This window comes from Petaurus breviceps, unplaced genomic scaffold, assembly GCF_028583685.1.
Source record: "Petaurus breviceps papuanus isolate PSGF00001 unplaced genomic scaffold, PetGlider_PUasm1.0 90865, whole genome shotgun sequence".
Taxonomy (NCBI): domain Eukaryota; kingdom Metazoa; phylum Chordata; class Mammalia; order Diprotodontia; family Petauridae; genus Petaurus; species Petaurus breviceps.
Genome location: NW_027187367.1, coordinates 8,389,283 through 8,415,334, shown reverse-complemented (window position 1 = coordinate 8,415,334; position 26,052 = coordinate 8,389,283). Strand labels below are relative to the sequence as shown.

General features: G+C 35.9%; 1 protein-coding gene across 1 annotated transcript in view; it reads left to right on the top strand.

Moving 5' to 3' along the window:
* The window catches only part of NUDT3 (nudix hydrolase 3), an 82,358-nt gene that overhangs the window by 23,468 nt on the left and 32,838 nt on the right, over positions 1-26,052 (top strand). The window contains exon 2 of the mRNA XM_069073482.1: positions 6,856-6,966. Within this exon, the coding sequence (XP_068929583.1) occupies positions 6,856-6,966 (111 nt within the window). The remainder of the gene's footprint in view (positions 1-6,855; positions 6,967-26,052) is intronic.

Genomic DNA, 26,052 nt, shown 5'->3' with positions numbered 1-26,052 from the left:
AAGTTTTAAAAACAAATGTTTAAAAAAAATTGTGTTTTTAAGATGCAACTGGGAAATAAAATATAAAGGCACTGAGGTATAGAAATCTATCTTGCCCTACTAGAAAGTTAGGGGGAGGATGGGGGATGATATAAGAAAGAACAGATTGGGGGAAGCGGTCTTCAGTAGGCTTGCTATTTGGGGGTGGGGGGGTAGGGAAAAGACCGGGAGAAAAATTTATAACTCAGAATCTTGTGGAAAGAATGTTGAAAGCTAAAAATAAATAAATGGAAAATGGGGGGTCCTTTTTTTAAGGGAAGAGAAGGGGCTGCCAGTGTTTTGTTAGAAGGTTCTCCTACTTGGAACTATATATCACTCTGAGGATTTAAATACATTTTCCAAAGGATTGATTTTTCGGTGTTCAACATGTACTCCACCCCCCACTTAACTTTCTGATGTTTGGGGGGGGGGGGGGGGGGAGAAGCTGGAGATGGCTAAAGGAGTTAATATTTAACAATATAGTGTATCTGCCATTGGCTTCTTGAGTTAGATATTGAACTTTTTTCTGTGTGTAGTTATATTTTAGGAGGACAAAATTTGACCCATGGTATAATAATATCTGAATAGTAGAGAACTATGTAGTAACAGTTTGACCAGATTTTTTTTTAAGACTCTCCAGAAGTAGTTGACCTGTTCTTTGATTAAGGCAGTGATTATCAAACCTTTTTAGTCTCAGAACCCCTTTACACTGTTAAAAATTATTTAGAGCCCCTTTCCTCCAAAGAGCTTAAGTTTATGTGGATTATCTTTTGATATTTATTGTATTAGAAATGAAAATGTATTATTATGAAAAAGTTTTGACCTTGGGGACCCTCAGGTACTCTACAATTTGAGAACCATTGGTTTAGGGCATTGAACTGTGGACATAGTGATTTTGTTGCTTCATTCTTTGATTTAATTGTCTTATAAAATTTGCACTTATACAAAAGATTTCACATGCTCAAATTTACCTGAAGTCATTTTGCTAGGAGTAACACTTACTACTTGTTCATATTTTTATGGATATCTAATATAAACCAGTTCAATTTAAAGGTGGTCAAATAATATAAACTATTTTCCTAAATTCCTAAATTTCTCCTTTTTTAGCAATTTTCTCCCTGTTATAGAATTCCTCCCTCTCTCACTAGCTTGCTTCAAAGTTCAGCTCAAAGACTGCATCTTCTACAAGGCCTATTCTGATTACTCTCAGATGCTGATGTCCTCCAGAAATTACTTTGTATGCCTTTTAAATTTACTTATCTGTGGACTTCACTCCATAAAATGTGAGCTCCTTGAGGGCAGGAGCTTTTGTTTTTGTCTTTGTATTCCCAGCAAGTATCACATAGGTCCTTATATAAAATTTTGGTGTCAGCCATAAGTACATACAAATCCCCTACCTCTCACATTTAATAGATGTGTGATTCTGAGCACTTACCACTCCCATGAGTCTCGGTTTCTTACCTTGCAAAAAGATTAGTGTCCCTTCCAGCTTTAAGTTTATAGTCCTAAAACTGTCTTACTGGACTGTGCAGATTATGCCTATAATTATAATCTCATTCAGCAAGCCTGATATTCAGAAGGACACCTACAGAAATTGACAGAAGATAAGCCGTTATGTCATGGGTAAAAGGCCCTCTGTAATGCAGATAGGTTCAAGCCTGATTGTAAGAATATCTAGCATCTGTTAAAGGCATGAAAAAATGGAGCCTTCTCTTACTTTGCTGTTTGAATGAATGGCACTGGCAGATGGAGAGGAAGGGACATACCTCTGGGATGTACCTTTGGCAATGAGACTGCTTTGGTGTCTCCTTAGTTTCTCCTTATGGATGAAGATAACAAAGAGCTTGGAAATTGTCTCCTTTCTTATAAAATGAAGTTTTTTAGTTACTTTGTCACAGTTAAGCACGATAACTAGTGCTTTGTCAAAGTACATTTTTCAAAAAGAAATTTTAATTCAGTATTTGAAATTTCTCCCAGTAATAGAATGGTCCTTATGTAATTGCTTATGTAAAGTATGGTTACATAAAGAATTTGGCATGATTTATAATTGGTAACTAACATTGGGTCAGTACCTGCTTATCAAAATTGAAATGTTAGAGTCTTAAACTGAGAATTAAGTTTTTTTATACCCATTTTGAAGGACAGAAACAGCCGAAAAGAAAATGTAAAACAATATCTACCAGGTATGATAAAGATCAAAGTCTCACTCCTTTCTATCCACTCAAGTATGTTCTGAACCTGACAGCAAGAAAAGGGGGCCTCTTTGCATGTCATAATACTTTCTGACTTCAGGGGTAAGAAAATTAACAGTATAAGTACCACTACAAAGCAAGAGTTTGAATTAACAATTGTATTGAAAAGCCTACTTTTTCAGATTGTAAATCTTTTAGAGAATAGGAAAATAGCTTTTAGTTTAGAAAAAATCTTTAACAGGTTTTAGAGGTGACTTACAACAGTACCAGTACTGTTAACAAAATAAGAATTTGAATTAAGGATTTAGTTGAAAAGGCTACTTTGTTTTGGCTTTTTAAAAATCTTTTTATAAATTTATTAATATCTTTTATATTTACATTATCTGAATTTCTACCACTATTCCTTCCCCTTTTCTCCCAGAGAGCCATCTCTTGTAACCAAAAAAAAAATTTTTTTTAAGAGAAGGAAAGGGGAAAATCAGTACAGCCAGAAAGTGAAAATAAGTACAGTGTTCCACACTTACAGATGTGCAAGGGGGTGGGGGACATGGGCAAAAAGATGGGGGACATGTCTTCCCATATCTCTTCTTTGGAGCCACATGCTTATTATTATTTGTCATTTAGCAATGTTTGCTTTCATTTACACTGTTTTAGTCCTTATATATACATCATGGGTCTGCTTGCTTCATTCTAAATCATTTTATGAAAGTATTCCTTGTTTTTTACAGTACAGTAATATTCCATCACATTCATATACTATGGACATCTTCTTTACAAAATAGCCTAATTTTTTATCTTTTACACATATTTCTGAAAGTCATAGATGGCTCCATTTTTTTTCATGCCCTTAACAGATGTTAGATATACTTGTAATCAGGCTTGAACCTTGTATCCATTTGATAGAGGTCTTATCTTCTGTCTATTTCCCTAGGTGTTTTTTCTTAATATTAGGCTTGTTGAGTGAGGTTACGATTATAAACATAGTTAGGGCATTACAACAAGATAGTTTTAAGTACACTAATCTTTCCAACAGGGGAGGAAACTGAGAATTATGGAGTGGTGAGTGACTTGCTCACAATCACACATTTATTAACTGTTAGAGGTGGAATTTGTACTTAGAGCTTTCTGACTGCAGCATTTTACATCTACTAAGCCACTCTGCCTCTCCCTTCTGTTCCATTTCAGGCTTCTGCTTGTAAGATGAGAGTGAATACTGAGTTCTTTATTCAGTTTTTTTTTTTTTTTTTTTAGCAGGGTGCCATTTGAAATTCTGATCAAACCTTTAAAAACATTGGCTACCATCAAGCCCCTGTCATGGTACATTAACTCATTCTCTAGCACTCTGTTCTGCTTTGTAGGAAAAATACTTAGCATTACCTTCTTTGATATGGTACTTTTCTTCTGGCATCTAACTAAACTGTATGACCCTCCTCCCCCTTCCCCCCATTCTACCAGGAGGAGAGCATATCATCCAGTGAAGCTTAAACTTATGTTATTATGTAGCATAGGATCATTTCCAATATAAACTAGTTAATTTAGGACTCTTCTGAGGAATAAAAATGATAGTAATGTATGTTGTAAATATTTTAAAGAGCTTTGTATGTGACCATTTAAAACTCTGTAGACCTTTATATTTGTATAGCATTACAGAGGTAGTGGGTTAGGCTTTTTTACTCAAAGAAACTGCTGTATGGACTGTGTTTGTAGACTATAAAGAAGCTGTTCCCTAGTTAATATGAGTAGAATTTCACTTTCAGCTTAAAATATTTTTGTCCTGATTTTGGGTTCTCCAGTCAAATCTAGTAAGCATTTATTAAGGGCCTATTATGTGCTAGTCACTGGGTATCAGAGACAGAACAAAAACAGTTCTTGCCTTCATGAAGGTTACATTTTCCTGGGGAGAATACAAGATGAACAAAGCAAAGTTTATATAATAATTTGAAAGTTTAGAATAAGAACTTATTATAGAATCCCATTTATTATTTTGAAATATATGTGCTACTGGCCCTGGAGTCAGGAGGACTTTAGTTCAAATCCAGCCTCAGACACTTAATACTTCCTAGCTGTATGACATTGGACAACTTACTTAACCCCAGTTTCCCTGCCTTTCCCCCTCCAAAAAAAGGAAAAAAAAGGAAATACATATGCTGTTAAAGCTTCTGGCTAAAAATGGCAACAATTTTTTTTTTTATCTTTGAGCTGGGGTGTCAAGGAGAATCAAAAAGGAAAACTATTTTTAACAATCATAGCTGTAAAAATAACACCATAAAGTAATGCAGTTTCTTCTAGAAGCCACCTGTTACTTCGAGTAGTAATGTTTCATTATTTTTTAGCTATCTATACCTTAATACAAAGCAATAGAATTTATTGTGATAGCATCGTAGTTTATCTTCACTTCTCTGCATCCAGCTGTGACTTTTTTCTTTGTTTTTAGTCTTTGAAACGTCTCTGTGGTTCAGTTGGACAGTATTCTTAATGAAATTACTAAAGAGCCTTATTCATTATTGCATATGATTTATTTTGCTTTTTATTTTTCTTGTTTGGGTTCATATATTTGGTCCAAATATGTGATTTTGTTAATGTAGAGAATTGTTGAAGTGTGGAAATTCTTTTCAATGATAACACACTGTCAGTTGCTTTGTCATTTATGGAAAGATGATTTTGGAGAAACTTGAGAATACTTGTGTGGACTGATCAGAGTGAAGTGAATAGAACCAAGAGGATAATTTTGTACTATAACATCAACATGGTATTAAAAAAACTGTTACGGGAGAAATATTTCCTGAGTTCATGTGGTAGATAACTGCTGCCTATATATATATATATATATATGACAATTCAGAAATTATAGAAGCAGAAACCCCAGTTTTATTATTATGTTGAAGCATAGGTTCAAGCCTTAGAGAAAACCTGAAAAATTGGATTCTAACCAGAATTCTTACAGGCAAAATTACATTAGAGTGACAGAGAAATAAGTCTTCTTAGGCCATAACAGTTAAAAGATAGATCCATAATCCCTTATAACAAAGAAATTTTTTTTAAAGAGAGAGGGGAAAGAGAAAGAAGAAAAAATTTTAGCAAAACTGATGAATATTTTCTGCCCCCAAATCTGATGAAATATACAATGTTTCATACCCCTTGACCCCAATGTCTGCCAAGGGACAGGGAGAGGTATCTTCTTATTTCTTTTTTGCGGGGACCAAACTTGAATAACTGACATTTATGTAGGGATTTAAGGTTTAGAAAAATTTTACATACATTATCTTATTTGTTCCTTACTACAACCTGTGAAGAAGTTGCTAAAGTTATTATTATCCCTGTTTACAAGAGAAGAAACAATCTTAAGATTGTTCTTCCTTGGGTACAGGTTAAGTGACTTGCCCATGGTCATAGGTATCAGGTATCTTTTCCCAGGACTCCACTTCCTCACTTACTAAGGTCTATCTTTTTGTTTTCTCCCTTTTGTGGCGCTTTAAATCAGCTCATTTATATTTGGAAGATTTCTGTTTTTTAAAAACATATGTGTCCCTTGTACTGTGACTCATAGAACAAGGTAAAGGTAGTGAGTAATGGCTACTTCAGACCCTTTAATACACCTAAAAAGATTTTGTTTCTTATTTCAGAGATTTGGGGAGTTAAAATACGATATTGGCTAAGAAAAAAAAAAGCCCAGGATCTTATAAGATGTTTGAGTCAGACAAGTATTTATTAAGCGCCTACTGTATCCTAGGCACAGAACTGGAGATACAAGGGGAAAATACTAGTTTCTACCCTCAATGAGCTTATGTTTCTTTTGGTACAGAAAACATGTACATGTATAAGTATATGCACAACTTATACAAGGTAGTTTTAGAAGGGGACCAAATAAATGCTAGCCAGCTTGGGGGCATCAGGAGTAATCTCACGTGGGAGATAATGTTTGAACTAAACTTTGAAGGAAATTAAGGATTCTAAGAGGTTAAGGTGAGGATGGAGTTCAGGCATGAAGGATAGGCTGAGCAAAGACCCAGAAGATGCAATGTTACTTTAGAGAAGGGGTGGGGAGCCTATGGCCTCTCTAGGTCCTCAAGTACAGCCCTTTAACTGAATCCAAACTTCAAAGAACATATCCCCTTAATAAAAGAATTTGTTCTGTAAAACTTGGACTCAGTTAAAAGGCCACACCCAGGAACCCAGATGGCCATACATTTTCTCGAGGCCTTAGGTTCCCTAACCCTGCTTTAAAGGAACAGCATGAGAAGGCAGGTTTAGCCAGGTTGGAAAGCATGTGTAGGGAAGTAATACTAATATTGGAAAGCAGGTTGGAGTGGCAAGGGCTATCTGAGGAGTCTGTATTTAATTTAAAAGCTAATAGGAAACCATTGGAGTTTATTGAGCAGATGAATGGCTTCCTTGGCCTTAGAAATATTACTTTGGTAGCTACATAAGTGGAGGATGGATTGGGCAGGGTGTGTAAGTTAAAGAGATAATTTATTAAATTAGGGATAAACCACTATGGTAAGGCTACTTAATGCTTAAATCATTTTGGGGTTGTTGTTTTTGTTTTCTTTAACTTTGAAATTTTTCAAATAAGCATTTATTATATGATATATGGATATATACATACTTATATATACACACACATGCTTTTTTTTTTTAATATTAGGTGCTGCTGGTGAGCAGTAGTCGTCATCCAGACAAATGGATTGTCCCTGGAGGAGGCATGGAACCTGAAGAAGAGCCGGGCATGGCTGCTGTTCGAGAAGTGTGTGAAGAGGTATATATAAAAGAAAGGAGTGATCAGTTAAAAATATTTACATTTGTCAATATCTGACTTTCTTTTTTTTAAAATTCAAATTTTTAATTATTTGATTTTATTTTTGTTTATTTACTTTTATTTTACAGCATTCAGTTCCACAGTCCCTTGAGTTTCCAATCCTCCCCCTTCCCCCATCATGGTGGCATGCACTTGAATATAGGATCTACAAATATCTTCACATTAATCGTTAGTCAGGCTATAAAGAAGGATTATAACTGATGGAATGATCAGTGGGAAAGAAGAAACAAAATAAAACAAGAACAATAAAGAGAGCAAGTAGTTTGTTTCAATCTGCATTCAGACTCCGCATCTCTTTCAATCATGAGTCTTTTGGAGTTGTCTTATAACCTTACATTTCTGAGAGGAGCCCAGTCTATTGTTGTTAGTTGTCACACCTAACGTTGTGTCTGTGATTATGTAGAGATTTCTTCTGGTTCTGCTCTTCTCGCTCAGCATCAGTTTATATAAGTCTCTCCAGGTTATTATGAATTCTGTCTGCTCCTCATTTCTTATAGAACAGTAGTATTCCATTACATTCATATACCAGAACTTGTTCAGCCATTCCCCAATTGATGGGCATCCCCTTGATTTCCAATGCTTTGTCACCACAAAAAAGAGCCGCTATAAATATTTTTGTACATATGGGTCCTCCTCCCACTTCTATGATCTCTTTGGGATATAACCCTAAAAGTGGTATTGCTGGGTCAAAGGGTATGCACTTATTTATAGCCCTTTGGGCATAGTTTCAGATTGCTCTCCAGAATGGCTGGATCAGTTCACAACTCCATCAACAATGCATTAGTGTTCCAATTTTTCCACATCCTCTCCAGCATTTATCATTTTCCTGTTTTGTCATCTTAGCCAATCTGACTGGTAAGATGTGGTACCTCAGAGTTGTTTTGATTTGCATTTCTCTAATCAACAGTGATTTAAAACATTTTTTCATATACTTATAGATATCTTTAATTTCATCCTCAGAGAACTGCCTGTTCATATCCTTTGACCATTTATCAATTGGGGGAGTGGCTTGTATTCTTATAGATTTGACTCAGTTCTTTGTATATTTTAGAAATGAGGCCTTTATCAGAGACATTGGTTATAAAAATTCTTTCCCAATTTTCCACTTCCCCCTTAATCTTGGTGGCATTAGCTTTATTTGTACAGAAGCTTTTCAATTTAATGTAATCAAAATTATCCATTTTGCATTTTATAGTACTTTCTAACTCTTGTTTCGTCATAAAGTCTTTCCCTCTCCCTAGATCTGACAGGTAAACTATCCCTTGCTCTCCCAGATTGCTTACAGTATCAGCCTTTATACCTGGATCATGCACCCATTTCGACTTTATTTTGGTGTACAGTGTTAGATATCGGTTTATGCCCAATTTCTGCCATACTATGTTTCAGTTTTCCCAGAAGTTTTTGTCAAATAGTGTGTTCTTATCTCAAAACTGGGGTCTTTGGGTTTATCAAACAGTAGATTACCATAGACATTGGCTGCTGAGTGTCATGTACCCAGTCTATTCCATTGGTCTGCTACTTTAATCCTCAGCCAGAACCAAGTAGTTTTGATGACTGCTGCTTTATAATACAGATTAAAATCTGGTATGGCTAGGACACCTTCCCTAGCATTTCTTTTCATTAATTGCCTAGATATTTTGGACCTTTTGTTCTTCCAAATGAATTTTGCTACTATTTTTCTAGCTCTACAAAGTAATTTTTTGGTAGATTGATTGGTATAGCACTAAATATGTAATTTAATTTAGGTAAAATTATATGTCTCTTTTTAAGGAGGAATGTTATTTCCTTTACTTCTAATTTCTTAAAATAATCTGATTAAATATCCTATCCCCATTCTGTTCTATTTGTATAGTCTTTTAAAATATCTCCATGTATGTAATGCTTTTGGTACTATAGAAAGGTAGATTTTGATCATTACATTTGATCATTTGTGTCTTAGGGAATTGAAAATGACCATATCTTAGCCTACATCAGCTTCACTTATGGTTCAAAAAAGGCATGGTTAGGATACTGTTACTACTTCTAAGTGTGACCTTGGAGGAATCAGTCGCTCTGCTTTTGTGTCTTTTCTGTAATCTCGTTATAACTCTCAGCAAATTAAGAATCAAATCATTGTTCCTTCCAAAAATATCTCAAAGGATAGGTTATAAACCTTAAAATGATATATAAATGCCAATTATTATTAGTCAACCCCTAACATACATTCTAATATAGCTTACTACCTGCTACTTTTATGATGATGAGGAATGTTTTGGTCTCTCCCATAATCCAGGCAGGAGCCTAGGAAAGGTGAACAATGCAGTGTTCAATGACTTTTAGCTTTGAAACTCCTGAGAGGAAAATGAATGAATGAATGAGTGAAAAAGTACTTTGTAGGTGAAAAGCACTATGCTACATGCTAGCACTTCATATAGAAAAGCAAGACAGTCTAATAGAGCAGAGGTTCCTAACCTTTTTTGTGTGTCATGGATCTCTTTGACAATCTAGTGAAGCCTGCCGTTCACTTCTTAGAATGATATTTTAAAATAAATTAAAAAGAATTACAAAGAAGACCAACTACATTGAAATACAGTTATCACAATATTAAAAACAACAAGTTAATAAGACCCCACGTTTTAAGAACCTTTGTAATGGGAGATACAGTGCATATGGGAGATTCCAACTATAAGTTGAATGTATTTAGTGTGTGCCACAAAAATTAAACAAATGTACATTAGCTAACACGTTTTCCCCTTTAATCAGGTGATTTTTCTGGATTCTTTTATTCAGCAAATACGTACTAAGTGCCTACTATGTGCTAGGTAATAGGAAGTTAAGGAAGAAGTAGGAAATAAAATTCCTCTTTTTCAGAGCTTATATCCTATTGGAGAAATCGTATATGCACATATGAAACAGGTAGCAATTAAAAATAATTAATAATTGAACAGTAGAATAGTATAACCTTGATTGTACCTTCTTGAACTTCTTTCCTTTTACCTTTTACTGGAGTTTCTCAAGATTTGGTTCTTAACTCACTATTCTTTTTCCTTTATCTCTTCTAGAGCTTTGACTGTTTACTTCTTTATTGAAGATTGGGGGAAGTATTATGTGCCATCTTCTTCTGGAAGGCCTCCTTGGCTACCCAACTTATTAATACTTCACCTTCCTCAGATTTTCTTGTAGCACTTTGAACTCTTCTTTCCCCATTCATTCCTTACCTGTGTATACGTACATGTTATATCCCTGAAGGAGAATGTATGCTCCTTGAGAGCTGGGATTGATTTTTCAAAAATGTCTTTGTATTCCTAGTCCTTGTCCTAGGACTTAACTCAGTGTAAGCATTTAATAAAGATTTGTTGAGTTTAGTAATCAAAAAAGAACTGATTTTGGAACATAGGACCTGAATTTAAAACCTGACTCTTATATGCTCTCTATATGACAGGTTACAACCTCTGTGGTCTTGAGTTTTATCACCTTTGAGCTAGATGATCTCTAAGGACTCTTCTAGTCTAAACTTTGTGATTCTACAATTCCACTAATTATGTATTTTTTTTTGGTTGGTAAAATTCTTTATTAATTTGTTTGTTTATTTTAGTTTGCAAGATTCAATTCCACAATCCCTAGAGTTTCAAATTTTCTCTCCCTCCCATCCCCCAAGGCAGCATGCAATCAAGTATAGGATCTGCAAATACTTTCACATTAGACATTAGTCAGATTGTAAAGGATTGTAACCAATGGAATGAACAATGGGAAAGAGGAAACAAAACCAAACAAGAAAAAGAAAGAGCAGGTAGTTTGCTAAAGCAATCTGCATTCAACCTCTGTTCTTTCTAGTTCTTTCTCTGAATGTAGGCATCTCTTTCTATCATGAGTTTTTTGGGGTTGACTGGATTGCTGAAAAGAGTCCAGTTTATCAAAGTTGGTTGTCACACATATGTTGTGTCTATAATTGTGTTCAAATTTCTCCTGGTTCTGTTCTTCTCACTCAGCATCAGTCTCTAGGTAAATATGAAGTCTGTCTGCTCCTCATTTCTTATAGCACAATAGTATTCCATTACATTCATATACCACAACTTGTTCAGCCATTCCCCAGTTGATGGGCATCCCCTTAATTTCCAATTCTTCACCAATTACATATTTAACCCTTGATGAACTCTAATCTCATATTTTGTACTACTCATAGCCCGTGTCCACTTGAATGTGCTTAAATTCAACATATCCTATTCCACATTTATCATCTTTCCTCTCTGCCTCCCTTTGCCAGTATGTCCATATTACTATCTAACAGAGTTGATCAGGATACTTTCCAATAGAAGAATCCCCCTTTGTTCACTGTTTAGTTCTTTTTTTTTTGGAATGTAAATAATTCATTTCTTTTTTTCACAATAACATAAGTTAAATTGATTACTGTTCTTCAACAAAAATGCACTTTGATATTATTATAAAGCACTTTTAAATGTTGATATAGCACAATAATTCTGGAATATAATGTCTTAAAAATGTGTTTTTCGCTGTAGAAATTATGTAAATAAAAATACACACAATCTCTACAGTTAAAATGACAAACCAATTAATGTTACATAGTAATGACAAGAAATGATTCTAGGATGCACAGTGATGCTTGTTATCATCCTTCCCTAGAGTGTTCCATAGTCATCTTACATAGCAAACACAGAATCCCAGAGATGGAAGGAACTCCAAAAGATTATCCTTTCTCCATCATCCTTTACATAGGGATTATTATGAGAGATGATATGAAAAAGAATACAGGTCTTGTGGTCAGGAGAGAACTGAACTCAAATCTCAGCTTTGGTATTTGTTAGTCATGTATAACCAGTGGGCAGGTTGCTGAATCCCTCTAAACCAAGTTCTTTCTGTTGAGCTGAAATCTGCTTCTCTTTATAACTTCCTCCAATAACTTTTCCTTTTGACCTTTGTGGCTTATCAAAATACATTTAATCTCTTCTCTGCATGAAAGCTACATAGGTACCTGAAGACAGATTTTGTAGTTTTCCCTAAGTTTTTAACCTTTCCAGGTTTAGCTTCCCAAGCCTCTTTAACAGTTGTTAATCCTCTAAATATTTTGTTCACTTTGCTATAAATGAACTTTGGCTTGTTAATGTCCTTCCTAAAAATGGGTAACCTGTAAATGAACACAATATTTTTGATGCAGTCCTCTTTGCAAATCTGACCAAGATTGCTTTATACTAAAAAATGGAAAAAGAAGAAGAAAATTGACTACTTATCAGCTCAGATACAACAGAGTAGCAGGAATACTCTTGGGATGATATAGCTTAATTGGGCCTCATACCCAGAATTGGTTGTTGGTTTTTTTTTTTGCTCTTTGGAGGGCAATTGGGGTTAACTGACTTGCCCAAGGTCACATGGCTAGTAAGTGTATCAAGTGTCTGAGGTCAGATTTGAATTCAGGTCCTCCTGACTCCAGGGCTGGTGCTCTGTGCTCCCAGAATACCCAGAATTCTTTAGGCCAATTTTTCTTATGCCTTCTTCTGAGGCAGTACTACCTATCATCTTCCACTACATTCAATTATTACATTTTGTAAGTTATTTTATATTCTATTTATTTTCCCTTAACTATCACCTGTTGAGCTAAATGATCTCTAAAGACTCTTCTAGTTCTATACTTTGTGATTCTACAATTCCACCAATTCCGTATTTTTTTTTTTGATTGGTAAAATGGCCACCATTCAAGACTCTTCTCTTGTATAGGCAGTAACGTGTGGACTAAACTTCACACTTCTATTCAATACCATTTCCTCGTTTGTAGTGAGCCTTTTATATATCTTGATACTTTTAGTCATTTAGAGCCAAAATCTGTCATGTTGAGAAGTTTTGGAATTACTAATACTAAAGCTGTGTTATTTCTCAGCAGCTCCCTAACCCCCTGTTCTGGTTCTTGATACACCTAGAATTTTGCCTTCTTAACTTCTTGATGCTGTCTATCTTACAGATTCTCTGTAGGTTAAGAGTCTGTTCCATAACTGACCTATAAGCTTGAATAATTTTAACCCCATGTTTTCTATTGTAAGCTTATTGTTTTAGAAACTCTCTCCCCGCTAATTTCACCTTGTTTTCTGTCTTCTTTCCATTTCAGTTTTCTACTGCCAGTTCATTTCTCCATCTATTATTAACCTCATTCTAATCTGACTCTTCATACAAAGTCAGTTCTCACATTTACCATATAAATGTTGGATTGTGAATATAATGCATATATGATTGGGTAGGGAGGAATATACCTCATACCTCAAAAGTGGACCACCATTCTCCCAATCCTGTAAGACTGTAAATCATTCATTCCTTTCTTCAATTAACATCATAATCCCACTAGTACTTTATAATGTATTTCAAACTGTTCCCTTCTTTATTTGTAGTACCACAACCCTAGTTGCAGCCTCAGTACTGTGTTATGACAATAATCCTGAGTTTCTGGTCTCTTCCATTCTATCCTATATACCACTGCCGGGTTATTCTTAGTAAAGTACTGGGTATTTTTTCCCATGTCACTGCCATGCTCATGTGGCTTCCTTTTCCCTTATCACATCAAATCTAAACTCCTTAGCTGTAACATTCAAGATTCTTAACCAGTTAGTAGTTAAGCTATCCTTTTCTTATTCCATGTTTCCCTAATCAACCCCTTTTGCTTGCCTACAAGTCTTAGAGCATTATAGGATTCACAACCAGAAGGAATTTTTAGAACGTGTCCAGTCCAAATCTGTCACTTAAGAAATAAAATGTATTTATGCCCTTTGTTTTTGTTACAGTCATTTCTACAAATACATTTATTCCCTCCAAACCCCTCTCCAGATTGAACCTTCCTTTATGACAAAGAGAAACAGTACAGGTACTGCTTCTGATAGTATGTACAACATCCTACTCCAAGTAGTCCCCAACATGTCTGTATAGTTCTTACAAGTCTTCCCATGCTTCTCTGAATTCCTCAGGATTGTAATTTCTTATTACACAATATTCCATTATTCATATACCAAGGATTTTTTTCCATTTATTTCCTGAAGTGGGTGCTCCTAAGATGGGTCATCCACTTTAGCCTCTAATTTTACAGGTAAGGAATCCCGAGTTCTAGAGAGGTTAAGTGATCTGCTTAAGGTCATACAGGTAATAAGTTGCAGAATCTTTTTTTAAATAATATTTTTCCCTCAATTACAGTAAGAAAAAAAATTTTTTTTTGCCTTTTGGAGGGCAGTTGGGGTTAAGTAACTTGCCCAAGGTTACATGGCTGTTTTTTTTTTCATGTTAAGTGTCTGAGGTCAGATCTCCTGACTTCAGGGCCAGCGCTTTACTCACTGCTCCACTTAGCCGCCCCTAGTAAAAATTAACATTAATTTAAAAAAATTTTTGAGTTCCAAATTCTCTTTCCCTCTCTCCCCTCCCTCCTCCTTAAGACACTAAGCACTTTGATATAGGTTATACATGTGCAGTTACACAAAATATATTTCCATGTTAGTCATGTTGTGAAAGAAAGCACAGACCAAAAAACAAAACTTGAAAAAAATAGTGAAAAATAGTATGTTTCAGTCTGCAGTCAGACTCCATCAGTTCTTTCTTTGGACATGATTAGTATTTTTCATCATGAGTTTTTTGGAATTGTCTTGATCAGAATGGCTAAGTTACTCACAGTTGATCATTATGCGATATTGCTGTTACTGTGTACAGTGTTTTTCTGTGAACCCACATTTTCTTACTCCATAAACAAGGTTTTTTCTACCACAGTTTGCTGCCTTATATCAAAGACTTAGAACCGAAAGACCAATCTCATTTGGTCCGTGCCGCAGTTTCTACATCTAGCCTCTGCCTCTTCTCTTATTTGTATTCCTTACTGTCCTTCACAAATCATGACCTGTCTTTACTTGTATGTCTTTGTTTTTACAGTTTGCCCTAAATAGATTTCTCCCCTTCTGTCTACTTTGTCAGTCCAGATTCCTTATTTCTCTCTAGGCTTACTTTCTCCCTAAACTCACCTTGCCCTGTGGGTAATTTTTTTCCTTTTTGCTCAACAGCTTCTGCAATGTTTTAAATCTTAAAAACTGTGTGGTTTGGAAACTGACTTCTCTTTTTTTTCAGGCCCTTTATAGTGATTGGATACAATGATGAACATAGTAGGTGATTAAAACTGCTTCCTTAATAAACATAAGTTCTAGGAAAATATGAAACATGGAATACTTCTTAGAGAAAATGAGATTTGAACCAAGTTTTTATATTTATTCTCTTTTTATGATGAACTTAATAAATAACAGCAAGCAGAAAAAATTCACCACACAAAGAAAAGAGAATTGTATATAAAACATAACTTACATATAGTTTGTTTCTTTTAAAGTGTATGTTATATTTAACACAATAGCAGTAAAAGTACTTTGCTTGTCTTGTGTCCCCTTCTGAACTTCCTTCTCTCTTCTTTGTATTTTTAATCTTTTATTGGTGCTCCCTTTTTTAAAAATCTGTCATCCCCCCTCAACTTGCCCCCTACTAATTACTACCCCCCCCAAAAAAAGGCCCTTCCTTGTAACAGATAATTATAGTCAAAATGAAATCACATATTAGCAATGTCTAAAAATGTGTCTCTCATTTTGTACCTCTGGTCTTTTAACAAGGAGATGAAAACCATCCTTTATTACCAGTCTTCCAAAATCATAACTAGTCATTACATTGATCAGGATTCTGAAATCTTTCAAAGTTGTTGTTATTGTTTGTTTGTTTGATTATTTATTTATTTATTTGCTTTTTGGAGGGGGGAAGGCAGGGCATTTGGGGTTAAAAGACTTGGCCAAGGTTTCAGGGCTGTGTCTGAGGTCAGATTTGAACTCAGGTCTTCCTGACTCCAGGGCTGGTGCTCTATTCACTGTACCACCCAGCAGCCCCCTATAACTAGTTTTCTTTACTCTATTGTCATTGTATAACTTGTTCTAATTCTTTGAGCCAAGTTTTAAAGAAGCAATGACTGTGGATGAACAGAAAGGAAGTTGGAAGGCATTCCTGACCTGAGCAGCCGCATAAAAAGGAGAAGAGAGGAGGAATAAAGACGATACGAACCACGTGTTGTTGAGAATGTTTGCCTGGCAAGAGCAGAATGGCATTTCTGAGTAATGAATGATAAATGTGAGGATTATGGCCACGGTAGCCTTTGCCCTACTTTCACTTAAGAGTGGAAAAAATCAGGAGAAAGATCCAAGTAGCATAAATTGTGGCCAAGAAAGGATAAGCACGCCTCTTAACAGATTGTAAGTATTGAGAAAGGCTGCATGGCCTACTGGAAAGAGTGCTGGCCTTGGAATCAGGAAGACCCCAGAGGTTCAAATTCTGCCTCAGATATTTACCAACTCTATCACCCTGTGCAAGTCACATAACCTCTTTGTGCCTGAGTTTTTCATCTGTTAAAAAAAGGGGGGGAGGGACGACGACTAGATGGCTTCTAAGTTCACTTCCAGTTCTATGATCCTATTGCCTATTTATGTCTTTCTGCTGTTGGTTCGCCAAAGAAATGAAGAAGTTTAGACTTAAACTGCAGAAAGTTAAAAAAAAACTTAAATAAAATCAAAGCAAATAAAAGCTTTTTTTTTTTTTTTAAGCAATGGGGTTAAGTAACTTGCTCAAGGTTACATGGCCAGTTATTTCTGGGTGTGGTGCTGAGTGTCTGAGCCCAGATTTGATCCCCAGGTCATTCTGACACTGGAGCTGGTGCTCTTACTCACTGAGCCACCCGGCTGCCCCTTAGATAAAAGCCTTTGAAGTTTGATGTAAATTTGAATATAGTGGATATGTCATAGTTGATTTATGCTTTAGTGTGACAAAGGTGTATGTAACATAGCATTTTTAAATATTAAAGAGATGTTTGTTCAGGGGCTTACCCATCCCCATCCTGACAGATGTCCACAGGATAAAAAAAATTCATCCTGATATTCAGGAATCTCCTGGAATCAGGTCTGTTTTAGTCCTTTGATTTTACTGATGGGGAAACTGAGGGCCAGAGAAGTGAAGTAACTGGTCTGGAGAATCCTAATGGGTAAAGAAGAGGCAACTGATGGGAAACCTGAAGTACTGAAGTTACAGGAATAACAGTGGAAAGCTTTGCCTTTTCACTTGATATCCCTCACTCTTTCCACGTGATGAGCCAGTTTTTCCTTTCTGTCACACAGTTCCTTGATAACATTCTTATTCCTATTCTTTGATTCACAAACCTATCCATTGCCCTTTGTTTAATACTGATGTGTAGTTCTTTAAAGGCAATGGTATTCCATGTCTTGCTGCCATCTAGCTATGCCAGTGGAATGTTACTGTTAAAAAGTTGGGCTTTTCCTTTTTTGGGAAGCTGAATGTCAGTAAAAGAGTTTTGCAGTTTCACCAGAGTAATCCTTTCTGCTTTGTTCCTTCTTTTCACCTCTGAGTCCAGCTTATTTTTCATCCGTATTATCTGTCCCAGATAGATTTACTATTGGACAATCTATATCAGGTCAATCCAACCGCATATAGAAATCTGGGCAATAAATATTCTTTATCCACTTAGTCTTTCAATCTTTCCTTTGTGGATGGTCAGATCAGACTCCTTTGAATGATTACAGAGAGCTCTAATTGGGGCTTGCTGCAATCAAAATAGCATCATTCACAAACAAGGGCATCTGGAACATGTCACCATCTCCAGGACATCCTTCCTCAACCTGGACTCTAACATTATATAACATTGAGCTAAAGATAAGATGTCAGGTTTCAAACCCCCATTTGTCATTAATGTAGTTGACCTTGCACAGATTTTTTTTTAAACATCTTTATATTTTCCCATCTTTAAAAGGATTTGAGGCATCATAGCATAGAGTAGAGGTATCAAATAGGTAGCCTGCACCACTCTGGACTGCAACTGAACCCATTAAAATGTAATTGGGAAATATTTAACACAAATAAAAATACAGTAGAACCTAGATAATGTCCATATGTGGTTTTTTAAGTCAATATTTGACCCACAGGGATCCTTATATACACTTTGTTGTTGTTTAATTGTTTCAGTCATGTCTTGATTCTTTGTGACCCCATCTGGGATTTTCTGGGGAAAGATACAGGAATGGTTTGCCGTTTTCTTCTCGATCATTTTACAGACGAGGAATCTGAAGCAAATAAGGTTAAGTGACTTACCCAGGGTCACACAGCTAGTAAATGACTAAGGCCAGATTTGAACTCAAGGAAGATGAGTCTTGTCGACTCCAGGCCTCATGCTCTATCCATGGTGCCACTTAGCTGTCCCCATGTACAGTTTAGTGGCCTCCATTTCTATTTAAGCTTGTTACCACTGGACCCTAGAGCACAGATGAAGTTGGAAAGAATTCAGTTGAAATTCTGCGTCTTGATTCTTATGAGCTGGGCAGCCATGGGCACATCTAAGACACGTACTATTCTCTGACTCTTCTTCTATACTAAGATATGTATGAATTGTGATCCACTTAGTGTTACCCTGATAATATCTGTGCCAACATGAACAAGTTGTTTTTCAGTCTTGCTTCAATCCCAACAGTATTAATAGAGAAAATAAAATAATATATTTGAACTCCTTTTGGAAATTTTAGGGGAGAAGGCAGTATATAAATCAAAGGTTTATCAGTCCAATATCATTTATAATTACAGAAGGATATAAAAAACAGCATAATGGCTTCCAGATAGTTTATTGCAGGCTTCTTGTTTGATGAGAAAGAGAAAAAGTCATTCATCAGATGCATTCTAAAATTATCTGAATTGAAAAGAATGTTGGAATAAGTATTTGGACCTTGACTTTTTCCAAAAATTTTGACATTTTAACAACTTTTCTTACTAATAAACTATGGAAGCACTTTTCAAGGAACAACTTGAAAGAAAATGCATTAATTTAAATTACTTTTCATTCCTATCGCCTCTTCCTTTTAGTCTTCCCCTGTGTTTCTATTTGGGAAAGCTGTCAGTTTAGTGTTCTTGTTTTAAATGAAGCAAGAATGTAAGGTAGCATATAATAGCCATTATCAGACATAGGTATGATTAAACCCAACCTGCTTCCAATCCAATGTTTGCTTATCAAACAGATTTATAAGACATAGCACGTTTGTTAAATTTTTGAAACTGGTGACTTTGTTGCATTAGAAACAATAGCTGAATTATTGAATAAAGCCCTGTTTTAAAAAATAGATTACTTTCTTAACATATTTAACTACCCTTTCCTAGGTAGGCCTCCAGTTTTTAGCTCAGTGAGGAAAATCCAATTACTATAAATACCAAATGGACTTGTCTGTCTTACAACAGTGTTATTTTCTTGTTCTGTTGATATTCCATAAAATAACAGGGCAAGAAATGCTTTCTCCAGCCATCCTTGTGATAGTTTCTCTCTGTGTAATAAAAAGTGCTTCTTTGTGTAATGTTTGCAAAAAACTTTCTTTTACTAATTCATTGTGAAAGTTAAAACTTTACTGGAAGGAGCTGAAAACCGCTGTATCAGAGTTCTTTTGTTCAGCAGTTATAGTTCAATTCCTTTCTACCTTCAGACATCCCTAATTTTCATCAGGACAACTTTGAACTTTGAAAGATTTGTGCTGTTTTGAGGTTACCAGTGAGCCTTCTGACTACATCACAGTCCACTGCTCCTTCAGGTCATACACATCCTCAGCTTGATATAGAACAATTTAAGCACAAATAGGAATTTTGAAAAGAAAAGTAATCAGGATAAAGACATGTTAAATTTTTTCTTACTCTGCAACATTTGAGCGGCATGGTGTAGTGGCCACAGCAGTGCACTCAACAGGTATTTACTAAGCTTACTATGTAGACAGGTTCTTTGCTATATGTTAGAGATAAGGCTAAGATTAGAGATGAGGCCAAGGCAATCTCTGCCCTCAGAGTTTACATTCTAATACAAGGATATTTCAGATTCAGTTCCAAACCACTGCAATAAAATGAATATCGCAGTAAAGTAAGTCACATGAACATTTTGGTTTCCTGGTGCATATAAAAGGTTTATATTATAATGTAGTCTATTAAGTGTGCAATGGTATTATGTCTTTAAAAATGTATGTACCTTAATTAAAAATACTTTATTGCTAAAAATGCTAACCATCATATGAGCCTTTAGTGAGTCATAATTTCTTTGTTGGTAAAGAGTCTTACCTTGATGTTGCTGATTGATCAGGGTTGTGGTTGGAGAAGGCTGAGATAGCTGTGGCAATTTCTTAAAATACAACAATGGAGTTTGCCACATTCATTGACTCTTCCTTTCACTTGAACACCTAGAGGCCATTGTAGGGTTATTAATTGGCCTAATTATTCAGTATTGTTTCTCAAGGAATTGGGAGGCAGAAGGAGCAGGAGAGAGATGGGGAATGTCCTATTGATGGAGCAATGAAAACACACATAGCATTCAGTTCACTGTCTTATAGGCATGCAGTTCACGGCACCCCAAAATAATTGTAATAGTAACATCAAAGATCATTGATCACAGATCACCCTTAGTAAAATAATAATAATAATAATGAAAAGTTTAAAATATTGAGAGAATTACCAAAATGTGACATAGAGATACAATGTGAGCACAAGCTGTTGGAAAATTGGTGCTAAGACTTGTATGGTTCAAGGTTGCCATAAACCTTCAATTTATAAAAAATGCAGTATCTGTGAAGCACAATAATGTTGAGTGCAGTAAAACAGGGTGTGTATGTAGGGGAGATGATATAAATAAATAGGAATATACAAGATAACATACAGAGTGTTCGAAAAGAAACTTTAGAGGGAAAGGACCTAGCAGAAATGGGGATTTTAATTTTGGTTTTGCTGCCCAATGTCTTTATAACCCTTGGGCAACTCAGCTTCTCTGAACTTTAGTTTCCTCATCAATAAAATGAGGGGGTTGAACTAGATAATGATTTTTTAAGGTCCTTTCCATTTCTGTGACTTTTTAAAATGGTGATTAAACCCATAACTATGAGTCTCTTTTTCTTTTTTGGCCTTTTTTTGGAGGGCAGTTGGGGTTAAGTGACTTGCCCAAGGTCACATGGCTAGTTTTTTTGTGTTAAGTGTTTGAGGCTGGATTTGAACTCAGGTCCTCCTGACTCCAGGGCTAGTGCTCTATTCACTGCGCCACCTAGCCGCCCCTATGAGTCTCTTTAAGTAAGGACATATGGACACATTCATACCTTAAATAACTGGAATTTTTGATGATCAAAAGTCTATTAATGGCTTATAATTTCTTGCGAGCTTCTCTTTTGAGCCACAGGTAAAACTGTGATAGAAATCTGTATTTATTGGGTGTGGAAGAAACTAATGCTTGAGATGGACAGGTGTTAGCATTAGCGTATAGGTGGTAATATATACATTTGGTAATTTATGAGCACTTATTAAGTACCTGCATGATGCTGGGGTAGGCCCTGGGGAAAAGAGACAATTGAAAATGTCTCCTCTATGAGAGAGCTTACTTTCGGATTCACATGTACATGTATGTATATACACAATACATATAATATGTACAAGTAGAGATGTGTATCTATATAGAGAATATATTAAAATATATAATATGAAGTAATTTTTTTAGTGGAGTATCAGGATATCATGTAGAAAGTGGTTCTTAAGCTGAGCTTTGAAGGAAATTAGGGGTTCTCCAAGGCAGTTGTGAGGAAGTGCTTCCCAAGCATGAGGGGGCAGCCTGTGCAAAGGCACAAGAGATAGGAAATGTTGTGAATGAAGAACAAGAACAGCTGGATTGAACTGCAGGATCTCTGGAAGAGAATGTGTGATATGATTGGAAAGGTAGGATGGGGCAAGGTTGTAAAGAGCTTTGAGGGCCAAACAGAGTAGTGTCTGTATTTGATCCTGCCAGGGAAAAGGGAGCTGTTGGGGGTATATTGAGAAGAGGGGTGGCATGGTAAGGAGATCTGTACTTTAAGAAAATCACTTTGGCATCTTTTTTGGGAAGTGAGAACTTGAGGCTGGGAACAGACAGTTTGGAGACTATTGCATTAAATCCCAAACAAGAAGTATTAAGGAGCCATGTGAGTAGAGAGAAAAGGTCAGATATAAGAGATATCATGGAGGTAGGATCAACAACAATTGGTTGGATATGTGGTATGAGGAAGTGTGAGTAGCTAAAGATAACTTTGGAGGTTGTGAATCTGGGTGCCCTAGGCAGAAATAGGGAAACTCAGAAAATGTTGGGGGAAAGAGGGAAATAATGAGTTCTGTTTTGGACATGTTGAGTTTGAGGTGCCTATGCAACATCCAGTCAGAATCTTCTTATAAGGTTGATGATGTTTGAAGGGAGCTGAGAAAATAGGACTGGATATATTTGGAAGTCATCTACAAAGTACTAATAATTAAACCCATAGGAGCTGATGAGTAACTTATAGAAAGAAGGATCCGGACAGAGTCTTGGGGGACACTCACAGTTATGGACAGTCTTGTGAATTATAATCCAACAGCATCCTGGGAAGGAGCGGTTGGATGGGAGGGAAAGCCAAGAAAAAGCAATGTCATGAAAACCTGAAGAGAAGAAATGAAAGTATCTTAGGGAGAAAGAAGGATGAGGATTTAGAAAAGACCATAAGATTTTCCAGCTAAGTTGTTGCTGTTCAGTCTTTTCAGTTGTGTCTTACTCTTTGTGACTGCTTTTGGGGTGTTGTTTTTTTTTTTTTTGGCAAAGATACTGGAGTGGTTTGCCATTTCATTCTCCAGTTTATTTTATTAATTAGAAACTGAGGCAAACACAGTTAAGTGACTTGCCCAGGGTCATACAAGTAGTAGTAAGATGTCTGAGGCCAAATTTGAGCTCAGGTTTTCCTAACTCCAGACTTGGCACTGTCCACCTAGTCTCACCACTAGCTGCCTGTAGCAACTAAGCTAACTTTGGAGAGATCAGTTTCAGTTGACTGATGAGGTTGAGAACCAAATTGAGAAGGTTTGAGGAGTAGGAAGAAAAGAAGTGGAAGCAAGGGGAATAGAGAGTTTTTTGAGAGTTGGGTATGAAAGAGAAGAGTAAAAGGTTAATAGCTTGAGATGGTATGGTCAATCAAATGAGAACTTTTTTTCAGGACAGAGGCCAACTTTTTATGTGCCTAGGCAGTTGGTGCTATCTTCAAACAGATAGGAGTTGGGTGATTGAACATAAGGGGATGGAGGAGAGATTATGGATGCACATTTTGTTGTTTGTTTGTTTTTTTGGAAGGGGGAAGGCAGGGCAGTTGGGGTTAAGTGACTTGCCCAAGGTCAGTCACATGGTTGATACACATTTTTTGGAAAAGATAGGAGGGGATGGGATAAAGGACACATAAAGACTTTGAGCTTGGTGAAGCCAAGGGCCGCCTTTTTGTCAGACTGAAGTGAAAGGAGAGAATGTCAGACAGTGTAGAGGGGTTTTGAAAAAAGGTAAAGAGAGCTCATAGGGAATGGCCTCCATTTTCTCATTAAATTTGAGTTGAGGTCTTCTCCAAGGATTGGAGATTTAGGAGAGAAGAAAACAGCTACAGTGAGAAAGTGAGGTAGAGAATCAATCAGATAGAAGAGAATAAAGAAATGTCCTTATTGTACTGAGGGCCTTAGTCTTCTTCTGTTTCCATTCTTTAGCATTCAGGTAGTTACTCATGACATATGCCTATCCCTTCCCCCCAAAATTTCATGTTCTCTTAACTGCTGTTTATAACCTGCCCTCTTGTGCTCTAATGTTCTAATACTATCTAAAATACAATGTCAGTCATTTAGTGCTTGCTTCTCGTGGAGTTTGCAGTCATCCAAAAACCCCAGAACCTTTTCATACAAAGTACACCAAACGTATTATTTTCTTATTCTTATGAAGATTTTTTTAAAGCCATGTAAGACTTAATATTTGTACCTTTTAAATTGAATCCTTTGGTCTAATCTATATCATCATTACCTAGCTCTTATACTGTCCTACATTACAGTGTTATCCTTTCTCTTCTTAGGGTCAGTGTACAAAATACATAACAAGCACTCAACAAATGGCATTTAGCAAAATACCAGATGCTGCTACTTTTTTCATTGCTCTGCACAAAGTAGGTGCTAATGTGTTCCTTAAAACAAATGGTACAAAGAGTATTGACCTTAATTTTCTCACATATACTAAAGACTTAACAGTAGCAGAATTCTTTCTTTACTCAGAGAAAACTCTTTTTGTTTTGAAATGCTGGCTAGAGACGGGGTGGCTCCAAAAAAGAAGAAGAAAAGCCCATTGAAATTCATAAAAGACTATAATAGTACTCTTCAAACTTTTGGAGCCTGCAGTTGCAGGCAGTGTTTTAAAAGGCATGGTTTTAAAATACCTCTCATTTGATACCATCGAATATACTTGGTCTTAAAATAGTAAGAATACTTATGTAAATTAATCACTGCTTATTTAGAACATAAGAAATGCGGTACTGGGTTGGTTCCACAGTTCATCCAGTCTAACATTCAAATTCTCTGCCTTTGAAACTGGCACTGAAGGCCATTTTGTATAAGATCATTCCACATAGCCTAAGTTTCTCTTAATCATTTGTTATGACTTCATCAACAATTAATTTATCAAAAAGCTTTGTGAATTCATTCATTTAAGAAAAGATAAAATGCTTGAATTACTTCAAGCATTTATCTTCTCTCCTACCTCTTCTCCACTGGAAAAAAGAAGAAAAACAAGATCCTTATAACAAATATGTATAGTCAAATAAAAGAAATTCCTTACCGTGTCGGAAACATGTCTTTTTCATGGTGCTAAATGGTTCACGTCATGTATATTCAGATGTACCTAATGAAGTATGAGTATATAAAACAGCTCCCATTGTCTACTTTTATGTGAGACTGTATAAACCTTACCTACCTTTGGCTGCTCTAGGTCTGCGGTTCTGTACAAAGCTGATTTACTAGTTATATTGGAGTGTGGAGCTTCCTTTCTGGACCCTGAAGGTGGTGATGAGGTAGAAGCATGTTTGCTTGTATTCTTGACTATTGTATGTTTCAACAGTGATGTGCTTCTCTTCCTTAAGATCCAGAACCATACTAGCACATACAGTAAATTATCAATTCACAGATTCTTTTGGTTTAGCTAAAGTTAATTGAATTTGAAAATACTGATCACACCTTGAATTTTCATTAACCTGTGAAAAGTTTAATTTACTATCTTTAGGTACAAAAGTACCTAGTACTATAGGTACTAAGCTCTACCAGAAGGTTTTGAAGCTTTTATTGAACAAAATAATCCATAATACTAAGTCCTTATTAAAATACATATATTTTTAAGTACTAGGACCTGAATTGAATATTACTGTATCCCTCCTTGGACTAGCCATTTAGTTTGTCTCTTTCCTTATCTTTGAGATGAAGAGAGATTTGGATTAAGTGATGTCTGAGGTCCCTTTCAGCGCTAAAATTACTTTAAATTTTTTTTGTTTAAAAACCCAAAGTGACTGTACTATACAATAGTGGCTAAAATATTGAGAAATTTGCTTTAAAAAAAAAACAACTATAGGAAAGGTCCTCCAGTTTCAGTAAGGAATAGATTTATTGTTTTGTTACTAGCATTCAAGCTGATAGGTACTTTACTCAGAGTGACTGGCTGCCAAGTTTTGAATTACACTCTCTAACCATGTGAGCAGGGGTGCTGTGGCTGAGCAGGGGGATTATTACAACCAGCTTAAGCCAGTTTCTTCACTAGAGATGATACCTCTGCCAGGGTTTCCTTTCACTTACTGAACTGTAACTGAGAAAAAGGGCCTTTCCAAGTTCTCAGCTGCCAGAAACTGGATTCATCAGCGATTTATTTAAGGGCTTGAAAGTTAAAGCCAAATATGCGAACTGACTCCTGACTTCCAATATGAAATGGCACCACAAATAGTTTCTAACATAGATGTGGTGTTTTTTTCTTCCTTAGACGCATACACAAATTAAGAAATACACATACAATTTTTTTCTCTTGGGGTAAACTAAGTTCTTTGCCTACATTTTTAGACATTAATGATTTTACCCTGTTACTAAGCTAGGAGGCAAAACAGAACTACTTCCTAGAATAAAAAAATATATGGGGAAAGATCTCTA